Below are 17,590 nucleotides of genomic sequence, written 5' to 3'. Positions count from 1 at the left end.
GTATCTTTAGTCCTAAAGGCATTGACAACGGGATAGGGAACTAGTGTTCATCAGTATGTCACTACATAGCAAGAATGTATGTGTGTATATGCATATGATGTTTACATACTCATTCTGTAATCTTTATTGTGCTGGTCACACATTTTACAAACATTTTGTATGTATTATATAATGCATTTGGAGACATAATTTAATATTAATCATATATATACGTATATATACACACACACATATATATATATATACTGTATATATATATATATATATATCATATGTATTTAATATTTTTTGTTGTAGTATTATTTTATATTTATATTTATTTATTTGTTTAATATATTCCATTGTGTATGGATTATTAATATAAAATAAACATTTAAAAATATTATGTATTATATATTATGTATACAATATATATCAAAATCAAAACAAAATACTGTATTATATATCATATTAAAGAAACAATATTAAAAAATTAATATAAAAAATTAAAAAATTATATTATGTATAATATACTGTAGTATCAAAATACATTTTTTATCATATTATTTTATTTTTGATTGTATTGATTTATTTAATATAACATTGAAGATGTCTATGTATTTACACATATTTTCTAGCATTTTTATAAATTTGCAGATATTTAATTGGTAAAACCCTTATTCCACAATATGACGACTTTGCAGGGAACCAGATTTTGTCACGGGAAGTGAACTTCTGCAGACACCCCCTGCAGTAAACACTGTGTAGGGACCCCGTGAATTGGTACGAAGCTCTTGTTTCTTGCACTTCCCCCCTCTCTCTCTCTCTCTCTCTCTCTCGCTGACTCCTATAATTACCCAAGTGTCTGCGAAATGAATCATTGGGTGGGTGATTGAGCTGCATGATGGGAAACATTCATCCTGAGCCGAGCCGTTCCTTCAGTGCACCACACCTCTCCCTCTGCTTCTCTCTTTCCTCTCATTTTCTCTCTTCTCTATCTTCAGCAGGGTCTTCCAAGCCGCCACCGGCACAAGACAGGGTGTGGCAAAAGCTCAGCCCATTCGCTCTGGAGCTTCCATTAAATTCCACTCCCGCATGCCTACAGCAGACCTTTCACTGGGGCTTGGGCTGTTTTTCCATCAGACAAGCCATCCAAATGTGTTGTTGGATGCTTGGTAAGATTGCATGTAAAACATACGTCTGTCATAGTGTGCTGGTTGACAAATGTTTCGGATATATCATGCGCTCGGCTAAGCATGTGAGTTGACAGGAAAGCTTTAGTGACAATGACTAATCCTCGCTTCCTGAAGCTATAGGATTGTGTTTTCATCCGTGACGTGATTTTTGGTGTATTTGAGACTAACGGATGAATTGATTGACATGAAAATTCTTTGTAGGACGTTGACGTGCCATTGGACTTTTATGCAGTATGGATTCCAATGGATCAGTTTGGTCCTGGTCACTTATAATATGCCTTTGTCCTGGGTTTTTCTTATCACTCCCCAGTGGCGTCCCCAAGGGGGGACAGGGGGACGAGGGCCCCCCAAAAAGTCACTGGTCCCCCATTGGCCTCCCCAACCAGAATGAGATTTTTAAATAATTTTATTTTTATTTTTATATTAGAATAATAGTAGTAATATTTATTAATCATAATACTAGTAAAAACGTTACATGTTCCCAGTAGTATTAATGTCAATGTCAAAACTCTTAACCATTAGATTCAGGCATAATACATTTTTTGAATGTGCCACCCTAAGATTTGTACTGGTCCCTTTGTGCCACCCCATAAAAAAAATCCTGGGGGCGCCACTGTCACTCCCTTCTGTAATAGATATCCAGAAATATTTTCAATGCTAAACCTACTGTAAGCCCTTACATTCACCGAGCTAACCTGCAGACTTAGACGAAGATTAATTCAAAGTTGTCTTCCAAAGTGCCTACACAGCATCTGTTTAAAGTTTATGGCCGGCACATTTTTCATCCGCTTGTAACATGTCTTTGTCTTTGAGCGTTTCACAATTCACAGCCCCCATCAGAGCTGATATCGCTGCGTCTGTGAAACCAAACGGTAAATTACTGTGAAGCCGGCTCTCTTAGTCAAACACTCTCAGGGCGTCCTGCTTTGATGTCTGGTGCCTTTCCTTCTTTCGTGGGGATGGGCAGAGGGACGGAGCAGGGGTTTATGGGTAAAGCCTCTCTTCGAATCCGGTGCCTGGAGAGATGCTGTGTGATGGAGACCAAGATGACTGGCGCGACAAAGTCGACGGGATGGTAGACGCAGGGCTCAAGGGGAAGACTTGACAATGATAGTTTAATTAGCCTTTCTTTGGGGGAGCCACTTAGCACATGCTGATGTTATTGAACGGTCACACATGCACACACACACACGCACACACACACACACACGCGCGCACGCACGCACGCACGCACGCACACACACACACACACACACACACACGCACACACACACACACACACAGTCTGTGTGTATAGTACTTCTTTCTTTCGTGCAGCTATTAATGGTGAAAACCCTACCATCATGCGCGCAGAAATTCATTGTGATTGAAATGGCACATTCTGTTAACTTTGTTATTGTATATTGTTTATTAAAAACTATTTAACATTGCCTAGATCAAACGTGAAATTTCTCATTGGTTAAGATAAAACATCCTATGAAACAACTAGGGGTGTAACAAAATATTGTAGCACAATTTTCACAATACAAAGAATTACAATATTGTTGAAAACAGTAGGCTGTTTTTAACAATATCTATTTAATCGTATTGGTTGAGCTGCCAACATGCGACATGTGTCAACATATGTAATTTTATTATAGATTTTATTTTTGTTATAAAAATAAAACCTATTTGATTTTAATATAAAATTATGACTTTTTTACTTTTTCTGTACTCTTTATTATTAAAAAAAGCACAATCAACTTGGCTTTACAAGTAATTTCAACTTAATATTTTATGTAACTTAAAATTGAGTTGATTTAATGTAAAAATACGTTTTTATAGTAATTTACAGTAAAAAAGATGAAATGACTTGTAAAGCCAAGTTTATTTGACCTAAAATGCAGCAAATATTTTTTACAGTGAACATTTTTATTTTTTGTTTGTGCTAGTACTGCCCCTAAAAGAGTACTTCTCTTTTAGAGGTTTAGCTTTCCTTTATTTTATTTTTATTTTATTACAAATGTTTATAACTTATGTGCAAAGGCCTGACAAACAAAAATGTTATTGGAAGCATTTATCTAAATAAATTGATTAGTTTCATTTTTTAACTTTGTTAAAAATATTGTGATACTATTGTGATCTCGGTATCGCGTTTTGTATTGAATTGTGAATGTATCGTTATATAGCAAAAACGCCACCTAGTACGTTTTGCCTCACGAACAAATAGGTCTACTAAATGAAGTACTGATTTACTTACTAACAGCTATGAAACCCCTATTGTGAGCATCACTTCCTATTTGAACCCTTACGAATCCCATCCAGCTGAACAGAGTTCATTACGTTTCAGTCACTCTTGGAAACACTGTCGTGGGGTATCGCTTTAGCGGACACCTCAGCGTCTTGGCGTCTGAAAGCCACTGGACATTTTTTCACTTACTCTGTTGAGTTTAATTCACCTCCAGTGGCTGATTTATAGCAGATTGGAGTGCCGTTCTCACCTGTCGACTGTGTGGAGAAAATTGAGAATGGAGGTGTGTTGTGACACCTGTGTAGCACGATGGAAAACTGAGACTGTGTGTGTGCGAGTGGAACCGTGATGGCTGTGTTGACCCTTTGAAAAGGTCCGGGTGAAATAGCCTTTAGCTTGATATACTCTGTTGCTCTCGAGGCTTTGCACATAAACTCTCTTTCGCACGTTAGCGCACAAACATACTGGTGCTTTCATGCCCTTGTATACTGGAAGGGGGTCGCATGCCACGTGAACTACTAAAATAATTATTTCTGGTTTTACCATGTCTTCTTGTTTGTTATATATTTTTCTATGCATTATTATTTTGATACATTATTTTTCATTTATTCTACATCAAGTCATTGTGGAAAAAGTGTTTGTTGATGAGAAATATAATTTTAGGTGTACTTGATGATGTACAGATGATATAAGAGGCAAAATAAATCCCTCAATGCAGGAGGGACCCTTTTTATTGCCCTTATGTACAACACTTGGCTAACAATTGTTGCTCTATGTAAATAAATATGACCGACTGACTTTGGCGTGGCCTTTTTGATCTTTTACCACCCTGAACAATCTTCTCTTTTGAACAGAGAATATTTTTGTTTTCTAACATTCCCCTCACGTTGCAAAAACTCAAACAACCGTCCAAAATTGCCTTTAGACCAAATCATCCCGAGAAACCTTAAAAAATGTAATAATGCAATCTCAGGAAGCGGAGATCAGCCGGGCCATTTATTTTTCATAAATGCATCTTTTATGAAACTGTTATTGCAAATATTGTCAGCTGTCCATTTATTATTCATTTGAGTTGTTTATTAAACCAACCTTTTCATGTGCCTCATGCAGTCCAGACCCAGCGGAAAACAAACACAATATACCCCATCATGATGTGTGTCACCTGTTCTCGTGGTCCCGTCTGCCTCCTCCCAAAAATTCTCTTTATTGCCTGAGAGTGGACGCTAGCCGTGAGCATGCTGAAAGTGTGTGAAGGTATTGTGGAAAGCTTTTGGAGTTATTGAATTTGCAACAGGAATTCTTATCTCATAACTAATCACCACAAGAGCCACCAGTGATGGCAGAGAATGGGGTTTTGGGTAGGGGATGTGTGGGTTTGAACCGTGAGCAGTAATGATGGGAATGTGCTGCATGTTGTCATGATAATGGTCCACATTGGTCTGCATCTCTAGAAATCTGCCTGTATGTTGAGCTAATGCATGGTTTCTATAGTTGCATATCACTGGATGAGCAACATTTACTGTGGGTATCCACAACAATATTTGAAGGCTCTTCCACTCACTTACAGTTTCCCCCCAATAAAATTAAAAAATAAACGATATCGAGAAAGTATTGAGAAATATGAAGAGTTCATTTGCACAAACAGATAACTCTTTTTATTTTCAAAAATCATGTGCTTTTATTGTGCATTCCAAATAATATCAATCAAACTGCAGCTGGGTTGTTTTGATTAAGTAACAACAACAACAACAAACGAACACAATGAAACACAGTAATAACATGATTTTTGACAATAAAAACTGTTTTTGCAAATTAACTCTTCATATCCAGTTCTTTTAAATTATAAATGTTATTATTATAAAGTGAATACCATACCATATTTCATATGATTTTTATATTATATTATAGTTAATGCTTGTTTTATGTTATTTTAAATAGGTAAGCCTTCACATCAAGAGGCACATTTGGAATAAGACGCTGCATGGCACCCTGGTTGAAAAAAATATTTTTAAAGTTTGCTTCTTGAATATCCCCGTGTTTTTTTATTTATTGGATTTTTCCAAAAGATTTACGCAGAAACCTAACTGTTTAGTTATGCAGTTTTGCTTTTTGGGGGAATGCAAAGTTTTGTGATGTATAACTCGCATGCAAAGAGAAAAACAGTGACTATGAACTAGGGCTGCGCAAAATTATCCAAATATTGCTAATGTGCACGTTGCGTATGGAAATTGCAATAGTTTGCGTTCCAAAAGTTATGTATAGACAGTTTTAGGTCAATGCAGATAGCAGAGAGACTGGCATGCGAATGTTAGTGACTGTTCGTGTGGAAGATGATCAAAAACCATAAAGAACCTGAAACATGAATGTCGGTTATAATTTTCAGTTCTGAAATATAATTAATACAGTAAATATAATATGGTATGAATTTAATATTTTATAAATTGATTTTTATATTGTGCAACCCTACCAAGAATATTTGAACCCCTGTCAGAATAAAGTGAGCTTTGGTTTGAGCATATGGAAGCATGTCAGTCAGATGGCTCATCCCGTCTGTGGCGCAGTTAAAGGTCCGATTACTCGAGACGACTTACCCGAGCAATGTCTCCTATGAGAGCACTCAGAGTCCATCAGAAAAAAAGCTCTTCCTGTCTTCTGGTCCCATTCAGCACCATAAGCGTAATTGGCAGAAATTGATATTTGAAATGCCAAACCCAGCACTTCATTAAAACAATGTCTCCGCTAGTAATAAATAGGCTAAAAAGGCGACAAGCTGGATTTGAGCGCAAAGAAAAAGGCCGTCTTGTTAAATAATGACTATAATCTAATTCCAGGGATCATAAGCCTCCTTTGAAAGGCATTTGCAGGCAGTGAGTGGTTTGCACGTCTGCGTCGGATGGTGGCAAATGAGCAGGGGCTTCATATTTTTCTTAAGTGCAATGTATAGGCATTTATATCCCCGGGCTAGGCTGACAGAATAGGGTGCTGTGGGGCGCCTTAATACAAAATGATCACATTTTCAACAGTAGTCAATATCGCCAGCTGACAGTAGGCTCCGATTTTTCATCTGTTGCTGTATGAGAGCCGGAGTGATATGTGGCTTCTCGGGCCGCCTGGTGAAGGGCCCTCTGAGCGACTCGCGGATGGAAATAGCATTTTCGGTGAACTATTGATTGGGGCAAGTCGTGCAGAAGGGATGGGAAGACTGACTTTAATGTGTTATGGAAACAGCAAGCAGAGAAGTCACACGTCTCAAGGCTTCAGTGAGCTTAAGGGAAGAAAAGAAAAGCGGGGCCAACCCGCTACTGTTTACTAAACTTGACTGCTTGTCAAGCTCTCAGAGCTAAAGTGAGATGAAACCTTTTCAAGCTTTGAGTTTCTGCTTCAGAATGTGCACTCAACATCATTTCGGGCAGCGTGGAGTTGATCCACAAATAAATATGTGGTTGCCAGCGTGAATACATTTTCATGAATGTCTTTTCACTTGAATTTTAATTTTCAAACTGGAAGGGAGGCTCCAGATGTGTTTTTAGCAGAAAAGTACATTAAAATGTCCAAAAAAATAAAATGTGGTAGTATACTACTTTAAAACTAAAAAGTATACTTGATTTATACTGACTGAAAAGTCTAAGTATATTTGGCCTATACCTCTCATGGTGGCGATATACTTCAGTAGAATTAAGTATTGTAAGTGTACTTGATTTGTGGTTGTTCACTCTTAACTCTTGAATTAAATAGCCTTTTAAATACTATTCACATAGTTTTACATACTGCATGTCTTATGCGTACTTGTTCAAGTTTATAGAGCAAAAATATAATACATCATATAAATAATGTATAATTTGTAAACTATTTACAGGAACGTGTAAGTAAAAAAAATCTAGTGCTACCAGTATTGAATTAGTGAACGCTCAGGTTTTATACTTGTAGTTGTCCCCATATGAAAAACATAGTTGTAAAATAGTTATTAGTACACTTTTATAAGTGCAAAAAAGTGGGCCAATTTAGTCCCAGTATTGAAATAATATACTTACAAGTATACTACTAGTAAATTGACAAGACTATACTTAATGTACATACATAGTACATACATACATTTAACAATACTATATATTGTATTCTTAAAAATGTATTTAAACTTAAGTATACTTAATAAAAATAACTTGAAGTAAACTTATTTTGTAATAGTAGGCATAGGTTTTTCTTACAAAAACAATACTTCAAGTTAATTTTAAGTTTACTTAAGCAAAGTACTATTTGACTATGTGAAACTAAATTGGCTCATTTTATAGTTTATAAAAGTCTACTTATACTTAAGTCTACTTAATATTTAAGACTTAAAAGATTTAAGACTTAAAAGTCTACTTAATATTTAAGTGTAACAGTAAACTTTATGTACTTTTCATAAAAACTGTAAACTTGTGTTCTCAAAGTACAGTACATTTTTGAAAAATACATGAAAAGTGCACTGAAAGTATAGTTTAAAAGAAGTCTAGCACTCTTTTTGTAGGCAGGCTATATCTTGAGATCTTATGTTAAGTCATAATGTCTTATGATATAATACCAAAGTTTACTGCATTTAAAGCTCAACCTTATTTTTGTAATGAAGAACAATATGTTTTGTTCTCACAACTGTTAGTCGTGAATGTTACAGTATGCGGGCTGAATACATTTTTCCAGTAATGACATCTGCATGCTGTGTCTTATAGTTATATACTGTATATATACAGTTATAGTTATAAGTTATACACTGGTTTTCAACATTTTTTATGAAAAGCTGAATTTTCACTTGATTTGAGGTGTTTTCAAATGCAGATGTAGCCTTTCACATGTACTGACAAGAGGTTACCCGTGGCAATGTCAGACAACACAGGTACAAAAACAAATGTATATGAAAGACTAAAATGTGTCAAAAATGACACGAATCACATGTCACGGGACCCTTAGCTGTCTGTTCTAACCCAAAGCATATGAAACAAGAGGTTAAGCAAAACAGGTCATGGGGAGGCAAGGATGTCGACCTCAGACCACTGTCTCCCTTAACTGTTTGTCTCCTGACATGGACCGATCCTCTCACGTGTTGAGCACAAGAGAGAAGAATGGCAGTGAGGGGTGCATGCGATAAATCTGAGCTGTCTTGAGAGGGGCACAGACTGTTGAGAAGAGCGCAAGAGACCAAAAGAAAGAAAAATGAGGGATAGCTGGTGGTTTAAAATAACATAGCTGTCTTGAGGGCACCAGGCCACGCTGTGATGGTAAAAAAACATACTTTTGTTTGCACACCCTTCACTTTTAGACAGAAAAGTCTTTTGTATTTGTTTTTGCAGTACACCAAAGTTCAGCTCATACGTTTTATTGGAGTTTTTGTTTACCAAGCAGAAATGTGCTTTTTTTTCTGAAGCTCAATTCTGCAGCTGTGTATTCAGTGCATTAATGGCCTTTTATTGGCTGGTCATTAGGTCTTCTCTGATAAGATGTGATTTATGTCCCTGAATCCCACACACTGCCTGCATCTGAACACTTGAATGCTTTTCCACTCTTGCAAAAATCAACAATTAACAACAGAACTTAAAATCAATAAAGGTTTCAATTTATATAGAGACTCGCAGAGACTGTTATTTTCTGTGCCATTATTCTAGAGAAGTTTTTTCAGACACGTTGTTGTGCATCACCCAGTCAACTTTTTTTTTAGAAATCTATTTCAAATTTGTTTAAATTTTCATTGTTACAAAGCAACAATGAAACGACGCTTTATCTGCATTCAGCAGCATGAATAAAACATCATGAACCTTAGCATCTTTTGTTGATGTTATTTGTGACAAAGACATGTAACAAAGCCATTTGGGTCACCGTTGACTCTCACGGTAGCACAAAAGACTACCATTGGAGTCAATGGTGACCCAAAACGGCTTAGTTAGCTCTGTTTGTGTTCAGCACAACAAAATAAATATTTCAGGTTTGTAACAACTGGAGGGTGAGCAAATGATGACAAAATGTTTATCTTCGTGTGAACTTTTCCTTTATGTCTAAAACAACGCAATTTTACTTCTCATATGTATACTGTATATGTACAATATATATGTAACTACAATATCGGCCAAAAGTGATGTTGCAGGTATGGTACAGAATGGACAAAACTCTGAACTATTAACATATTCATTGGACAAAATTATGACACTACAGCATACCTGGAAATATGGAAACATGGCAATAACTGCGCAAAAAGTTTAATGTTATAACTTATTTTTTCCCCCTTGTAGCTAGATTCTTTTTTCTCTGCTGGAAAATGCTGGTGCAAATAAAACAGATTCAATTTCCAACCATACTTTAGAAAATAACGTGAACAGAAGGTTTATGGCAGACGTTGGATGTGTTGTCCAACAGTTGAGAAATTCAACTGGTGTAGCGCCAGGTGCGGACCATTAGGTGCCAGGTGGATGACTGTATATCCACATAGTTATTTCCTTATTTGACGTCCTTTCTGCTACATTTGTGATTGTGCTAAAATGTTTGCGTGTGAATTCGCACAAAATGCGATATGAACTGTTGCTAACAAGCGTCACTCACAAATAAGCAGCTGTTGAACAGACCGACACTGTTTTGCTACTGTCATAGCAAAAAAATCACAACAACAGAGTCATTTCACAGGAGCGAGGCACAAGATAATTCATTTGTTCCTCTCAAGATTCAAGCTGGTGGAAGTTAATCTCGGAGACTGTCATTGTGATGTGAGTGGATTATTTACGTGTTTACCGTTGGCATAATTTTGCTTACCTTGACATTGCCGCAGACAGCTTGGGAGACAGGCATCATTTGAGAGGAGAGAGATGGAGAACAGGAGCAATTGAAAGAAGTGAAGCTTCCCTAATAGTCTGCACATCTGTCGAGAGCTGTCCTTCCAAGCCGACTGCGTAAAATATTAAAAAACCCACATCGCCCACACAGGTCATTAATGCCAGACTTGAACCCCGCGGTGCCGTGCCAACCCACGCCCATAAACGACCGATGCGGTTCGTCATCAGTACCCGGTAATGATCGCGTGCCCTCACCTTAATTACCACTGTGTCGGGAAGCCCGTATCGGCAGGTAAAATCACAAGCACGTAGTTGGACGTGGTTACAAATGGCCCACACATGTTTGTTTGCAGAAGGTCACGAACAGACAAATTAGTCTATTAGCGTACGGTGTGGTTTTGATAAAGTGAAATCGTTTTCGTTTTGGGATGGAGGAGGTAGTGATGGAGGAGCTGGTGGAACAATGAAACTGAGGTGGGATGAGATATCAGACTACAAACCTCCTGTGCCAGTCTCAATCCAAACATCAGTCACAATAGATGTCTGGGCACCAGCAAGAGAAAGCGCTGTGTGATGTTAGGTTTATCAGCACTCTTTAAAAGTTACAGCCCATAACTTTTGCCACCGCAGGCAGTGATAAACATCAAACTATTATTACTCTCCCATATATTTTAATGACAGCCCATATGTTGTTGAGCACAAAGGTTTGATTTTGGTTACAGAGCTTATTCCTGGCATTCAAGTCATGTTGTTTTAAATTTAGATGTTGTCTTTAAGTCCATATTTTCTTTCTTAAAGTATCATAAAGCTTATAAGAATTGGTTTTGTTTGGTATTCTGTAGTCAGCAGTTTCAAAACTAAAGGTAACCCCATTCCACACAAAAAAGCATGTTATAATAAGCATACTCTAAGTTCATTTTATTAAGGATACTTAACGTTTATTTTAAGTATACTTTACGTAGTACTACACTCTAAGATACATTTATTAAACTTATTTTCAACCTAAATGGGCCAAGCCTTACTGTTGGGTTGTTTTAAGCCATTCTTGGGTCGAATATAAACCATTACTGAAACGTTTTCGGTAACACTTTAGAATAATGGTCCATTGTTAACAAGTAACTATGCAGAAAGTAATAGGCAGTACTACATTAACACTTACCTTAATACTATTAACTAATATAGAAGCAAGATTAACTAAGCAGTAAGTAATAGCTAATTTAGGACAAAGGTAGTTCCTTATTTGGTATTTGATAATTACTAAAGAAAAATGCCATCATTGACAACTACTTGCGAACTATGACCAATTAATAAAGAAAAAACAATTAATTACTAATCTCAACATTAACGTACATAAAGTGAAAAAATAGGTTGTTTGTGGAAACTAATTCATGAATAAATACAAATACCAAAAGCCAAATACCAAAACATGAATGGATATATTCTACATATATAGCCTATCCATAGAGATAGGCTATATTTCATGTAGTACTGCCTATTACTTTCTGCATAGTTACTTGTTAACAACGGACCATTATTCTAAAGTGTTACCACGTTTTCATACTGAAAGTACTCCTGAATAAGCTTCTTTTTTAAATGTTCAATGTTTGCTGTATGTTCCACCTGATCTCACTGGAATTTGTAACTATTTTACAGTGTTGGGTAAGTTACTCTGAAAAAGTAATTAATTACTAGTTACTAATTACATATTCAATAGTGTAATTAGATTACTGTACAAATTACTCTCTGCAAAAAGTATTCAGTTACTTAATACTAATTACTTTCTATATCCTATATCAACCTTGATTAGTTAAGTGATTCAAGGATAGACATGAAACGGCTCATTTAATTCATTCAAATAAATACAATAAAACTACATAAAGTACTCTTATTAACTGACCAAAGTATTACAAATGTGAGAATTATACATTAAAGCACGGATTTTAAAGTTAGACTTTGAATTTTGATGTCAATTCCACTATTGCACACACACACTGTATATTACACAAAGTATTTAGTTGAATTACATCAAAAGTAACTGTAATTAAATTACAGAAAAAATAAGAGTAATCCATTACTTTACTTTTTTCAAGGGAAAAGTAATTAAATTACAGTAACTAATTACTTAGTAACTAGTTACACCCAACACTGCTATCGTATGAATTCGTAGGCTACGTTGTGTATCGTATTAGAAAAAAAGCAATAATTAAGCCCCGCCCCTAAACCTAAGGTTTCTGGGGCGATAGCAAATCTTACTGAAATGCACGAATGAGATTACGAATTCATACGAATTATGCAAAATGAGCCACCTTGTTATTTATTTATTTGCCGTGAGATTGTGTTGGTATGTTCAATATTTGAAGTGTAAAATTAGTCAACTCTGACGACACAACTAGCTTACAACTACATTTGTCTGAGAAGTACATAAAAAGGTGACTAAAAGAAGTATACTAATAGCATGCTTGAATAAACTTCTCTTTGTAAGCATCTGTATGTTCAATGTTGCGTGCAACCTACAAGAACAACGACATTGAAAGATCGCCTCATTTGTTACGTCTTTCCTCACATTTTCAACTGAAACTATTATTTTGTTTGTTGTGATGCTGTAGATTCAGCTGTACAGAAAACATTGTCTTATACAGTCTTCCTGATAATCCATAAAAATGTCATTGAATTTGCCACAAATCGGTCTGATCTACAAGATCAGAGTCCGTGTTTCTGCACAAATCATTAAGCCAACACAGTACTCAACACGAGACAGTGTCATATCGGTGGATACAGTAAGTGGGAGGGACGTTGTGGGTGCAAAAGTTAATCAGCAAGCAGTAGGTTACCAGCTGACAGCCCGGCCTTGCCAGATGGAGTGTTTCTATCTATCTACAATATCAAAGTAAGAGTGCATTTATGCAATCCAGTCCAATACTCTACAAATTGAGATGAAGGTGTAAAAGATTTTATGTTTTGTTTCTTGACAGTTGTGTCCATGCATGTTTGGATGCTCCTACAAATAGAATAACACGGCAGAAGATCTGCTGGGAGCGTGCCCTCGATGTAACTGTGACCACAGACTTGTGTTGTTATAGTTGTGACAGCAGATTGCTCCTCTCTCCTCTCCGAGTTTTGCCGCGTGTGGAGCCCAAACATGTTCTCAGCCTTTTTTAATTGGCCCGTATTGCCGTTTGGACATTGCACAGAAGCGTACACTGTGGAGCAAATGTGCTGACAATGAATGCGCGCGTGTGTATATATCTGCCGAATGCAGTCTGTTCATTATTGGACAAGCTTTCTGGTGGGGGGATTGGCCATCTCTCCACCGTCCCTCTGTAACAGCCTGGTGCAAGTTGATCTGGCCGTACATGCAAGAAATGAATTTCACACGAGAAGAACACTATTTTTGTCGCATGCACATGCAGACGTTTTAGTAGGAGCATCAGAAGTATAACAGTAATGCTGTTTTGGAACGTGAAGCTGCAGTGTGGCGATAAAGGCATGCGAGAGGTTTGGGATGCACTAACTAAAATAATCAAACTACGCCTCATTACCTTCTCCTGCTATCTACCGCTTTATAAAGGCCAACGTTACGCTCTCCACATTCTGGAGAAATGATCCAGAGCCACTCTGAAAGTTACTTCACTAAAGTTTTTTTCCTCAGGTGTCCTGACATTACAGGTTACCCAGACATGCCTCGAAAAAGAAAAAGTTAAGAATGGGGAATTTTCATTGTTCATTAGTTAGCTAATTATGAATCCAACTGTCCCGTTCCTCAGGGAGTGGCCGCTTTGACTGTGAGGTCACATCTCCAGCTGCTGTTTGATGGCAAATATCCATCTTTCTCCAAAATCTCATTAAATTGGGCATGTTTGTGTAACCATAGTTCATTTCAGAGTGGTGTGAAAAACTGTGACGGCATGACACCTGTCTTATGGTTTCCCTTCACTGCAGTCATGTCACAACACATGACCGAATATACAAAGCCTGCAATACACAAAATAAAAAACCTGAATACAAAACCAATAGCAGAGCTTTAGGTGTGGACCTGAGTGCAGCCACTGAGCTAAAAGAGACATGTGACCCTGGACCACAAAACCAGTCTAGCACGGGTATATTTGTAGCAATAGCCAACAATACATTGTAAGGGTCAAAAGTATCCATTTTTCTTTAATGCCAAAAATCATTAGGATAGTAAGGAAAGATCATGTTCCATGAAGATATTTTGTAAATTTCCTACCGTAACTATATTTATTTTTGTGAGTGGATGCAGCAAAATCGTGGCCGGAAACAATTCCCAAATTCTCCTTGGGAATAACCCACTCAAGTTTTGTGCCTATGTAAAGTTTAGAATTTCTACTTTTGGGTTCATCTACACTCCACAACGTCATTATAGCGGTAAGCCAATAGAGAGCGTTAAAACAAACCTGTTTCTTCTTAGCAACGGCCTACTACAGCAGGGGTTCCCAAAGTAGGGGTCGCTAGTTTATTTCCAGAAATATATATATTTTTTTAATTAGATATAGCGTATTTTATCAATAAGTGTGACAAAATATTAAAAATATTCATTAAGTTAAAAATAAAACCATGCAAATAAAAAGCAATCAGCCTCAGAAAATCCTACAATTTTGTAAACCACAAAGATCTCCGTATCTCTGGGAATGTACCATACAGTGCCTTATCAGTATGGATATCAAAACATCTGTTCAAACTAATTTGCATTCTGTATCGTACAGTATATATCTTTAATACTTCTTGAGTTATGGGCATACAGACTTTGGAAAAAGTCCAGCTTCAATTTTGAGCTGTCAGTGTTGACGTGTAATATAACACAGATTGCTAAAGTCAACAGATTCTACAAATAGACCTGTAAAATTTAAGTAATTTTACATGCTCTCTAATTTGACTTCAAATATTAGGTGAAAATTGTAATTTTGTCTACAAAATCATGGATTGGTCAGTAAATATTAATTCATGGCATTGTTTTGGCTTACGTCATCATTGTAGTACTGTATTCCTTTTCCACAAAAAAAAAGAATTAGCCAAATCTAATTTTTATCAGGGGAAGTTTCCATAATTTGATTGATTTCGTATGGAATGACCCATTTTAATTCTTTTTCTGTAAACAAGCGGTAGACCTACATGAAATCACAATGCCCTTGTGAAATGCACTTGTGTTGAGTTGAACCTGTTCAATGAAGAAGAGCGCTGATTCTTGCGCAGACATCTTCATCCACTCCACATTCACAGAAAGCAGCAGCCAATTCAGAAAAGACAGACTTGTAATTATTAGCTCAATGACCACTTGGCCAATCTCCCTCTCAAGCGAGCCTTGGCTTTAAAACAGAATTAATCTTTCCTTCAGACAAAAGGCTTCTCATAGATTTCTCACAGTAAGGAACCCTGCTTTGGTTGTGTTAGCCTGAAGTACCACAATGTCTTTCGTCAGTCGCATCGCCTCTTTACATCCTTTTGTTGTTTCATTAAAGAAAGCACCATAAATGTGGTTCATACAGTATGAGCTGTGTTCTTAGTCTTTTAAGACCATGCAGTGTTGACATGTGATACAACAAAGATTGCCAAAGCCAACATATTCTACAAAGAATTCACATTTTTTTAGCTGTGGAAGTTTCCATAATTTGGTTAGTTTGACATGATACGACCTATTTGATTCCAATAACAATAAGTAATGTCATTGGTTCTCATGTTTCGTGTTCAAACATCATGACATCATGTTTAATTTAAAAGTTGTATACTGAGTCATTAAGAGATTTGAGATTGAAAAAAGACCTCAGTGTTGCTCCGTTCATCACACAAAGATATCATACGCCTTTAGAAGACTTGAAATAAAGTCACATTGGACCAAATGTATCTATAAAGTACTGCCTGTATAGAGCTTGAAAGAATGGTCACAATGGTTGTACAGAAAACAATAACATTAAAGTCCTTTGTGTTTTGTGGAAACAAATAACACATTTCATAAAAAAGTTTGAAATGACATTGGGATGAGTAAATGACAGAAGTTTCATTTTTGGGCGGAATGTGAGAATGAATGATGTGCTCCAGTGCACAGATTCAAGCACGCCATTAACTCCTTTCCATCAACAGCTTGCTGGCGTTTATGTGTTTCCTAAACTTTTCCTCTCCTTTTGTGATTTCACTTTGAGACAGAAAGAAAGAGAGAATTAAAAAAAGGAGTAAGATCAGAGCAATTCTGGTCACATGTTAACTGGCAGAGTCTCAATGGATTTGTCCAGGTAAGCTATTCAGCATTTCTATGCCCTCTGGCATGAGTAAAGCTTTAATTTAGTCTCTCTTATCTCCTGCACGGCCCCCTGGTGGGTCAGCGTTAGAGAAAGAGAGAGAGAGAGAGAGAGATAGAGAGATTCTTTTCTCTCAGCTCATGTCTACAGTATTGCATCAAAATCGGAGATCAAATGGATTTTATTTCACATCCCGTTTTGTAGCGGTATGACAAGGCAACATCATCACTTTCATTCTCAAAATATTGCTGTCAAGAAAACGTGATGAAACATCAAGAAAAGTCTGAATTCATTTGGTTTATAGAGGAATCGGCAATAACAACCAACAGCATATGTTTTTCCTTGATCTTTTGTGATAAAAGAGTTTGTTTTACCATAAAACACAGTAACTTTCCAAACAGATTTTTTTTTAAATCCTTGAAATGAAATGTAAGGGTAAAAGTGAATGTGGAAAACGGTCATGATAAACTAAACAATGACATTTATGGAACAAATAACAGTACCACCATTATAAGAACTTATATAAATTAAATGCTAAAATGTATGATATAATACCTTGAAATACCCGCAAACAACATTTTGTGAAAGTTTTCTCTGCCAAAAGTTGACCTTTTAAAATTCCATGTTTCTATTGTTTTATGACAAAACATTGCTTGAACCACTATAGAAAATATGAATACGTTCACTGAATATATCCTTTGAAAAGTCACTTTTAATTGTGCTATATAAAATAAACATAATAGAAATTACATAAATAATATAAATATAAAAATATGAATATTATTATAAAAAATGTATATTGAACTATTAATCACTTCATCCGAGCAGCTAAATCCTCACTTTCCTGCCATGGAACATTCTTGTAAAAAGAAAAATATCAGTTTGTTAAGCAGTTATGAATATTTGTCCATTCCTTTTTTTGCAATGAACCGGCCTCCGTCTCCCTCACACAGGGGCGGACTGGCCATCTGGCGTTCCTGGTGTTTCCCCGGTGGGCCGCTATAGTTTGGGGCCGCAACGGACGCTTTGGCCGCTCATACGGGCGTATTTTGAATGCGAATGCACGCAATGCGAATGCAAAAGACACGTATGCATTTCACCTCCCCCCGTCAACAGAAATGGTGGAGGGCCGATTTGTCTTCCCAG

General features: G+C 36.6%; 1 protein-coding gene across 2 annotated transcripts in view; it reads left to right on the top strand.

Moving 5' to 3' along the window:
* robo2 (roundabout, axon guidance receptor, homolog 2 (Drosophila)) overlaps positions 1-17,590 on the top strand; it is a 363,309-nt gene that overhangs the window by 22,634 nt on the left and 323,085 nt on the right. The window contains exon 1 of one of the 2 annotated variants that reach the window (XM_057350407.1): positions 1,133-1,154. The exons of the other annotated variant lie outside the window; for it this stretch is intronic. Within the exon in view, the coding sequence (XP_057206390.1) occupies positions 1,136-1,154 (19 nt within the window). The 5' untranslated portion in view covers positions 1,133-1,135. Of the gene's footprint in view, positions 1-1,132; positions 1,155-17,590 lie in introns of those variants that run through there. 2 annotated transcript variants of the gene reach the window in all.

This window comes from Triplophysa rosa, linkage group LG14 (assembly GCF_024868665.1).
Source record: "Triplophysa rosa linkage group LG14, Trosa_1v2, whole genome shotgun sequence".
Classification (NCBI taxonomy): Eukaryota; Metazoa; Chordata; class Actinopteri; order Cypriniformes; family Nemacheilidae; genus Triplophysa; species Triplophysa rosa.
This window is presented reverse-complemented; position numbering and strand designations above follow the sequence as displayed.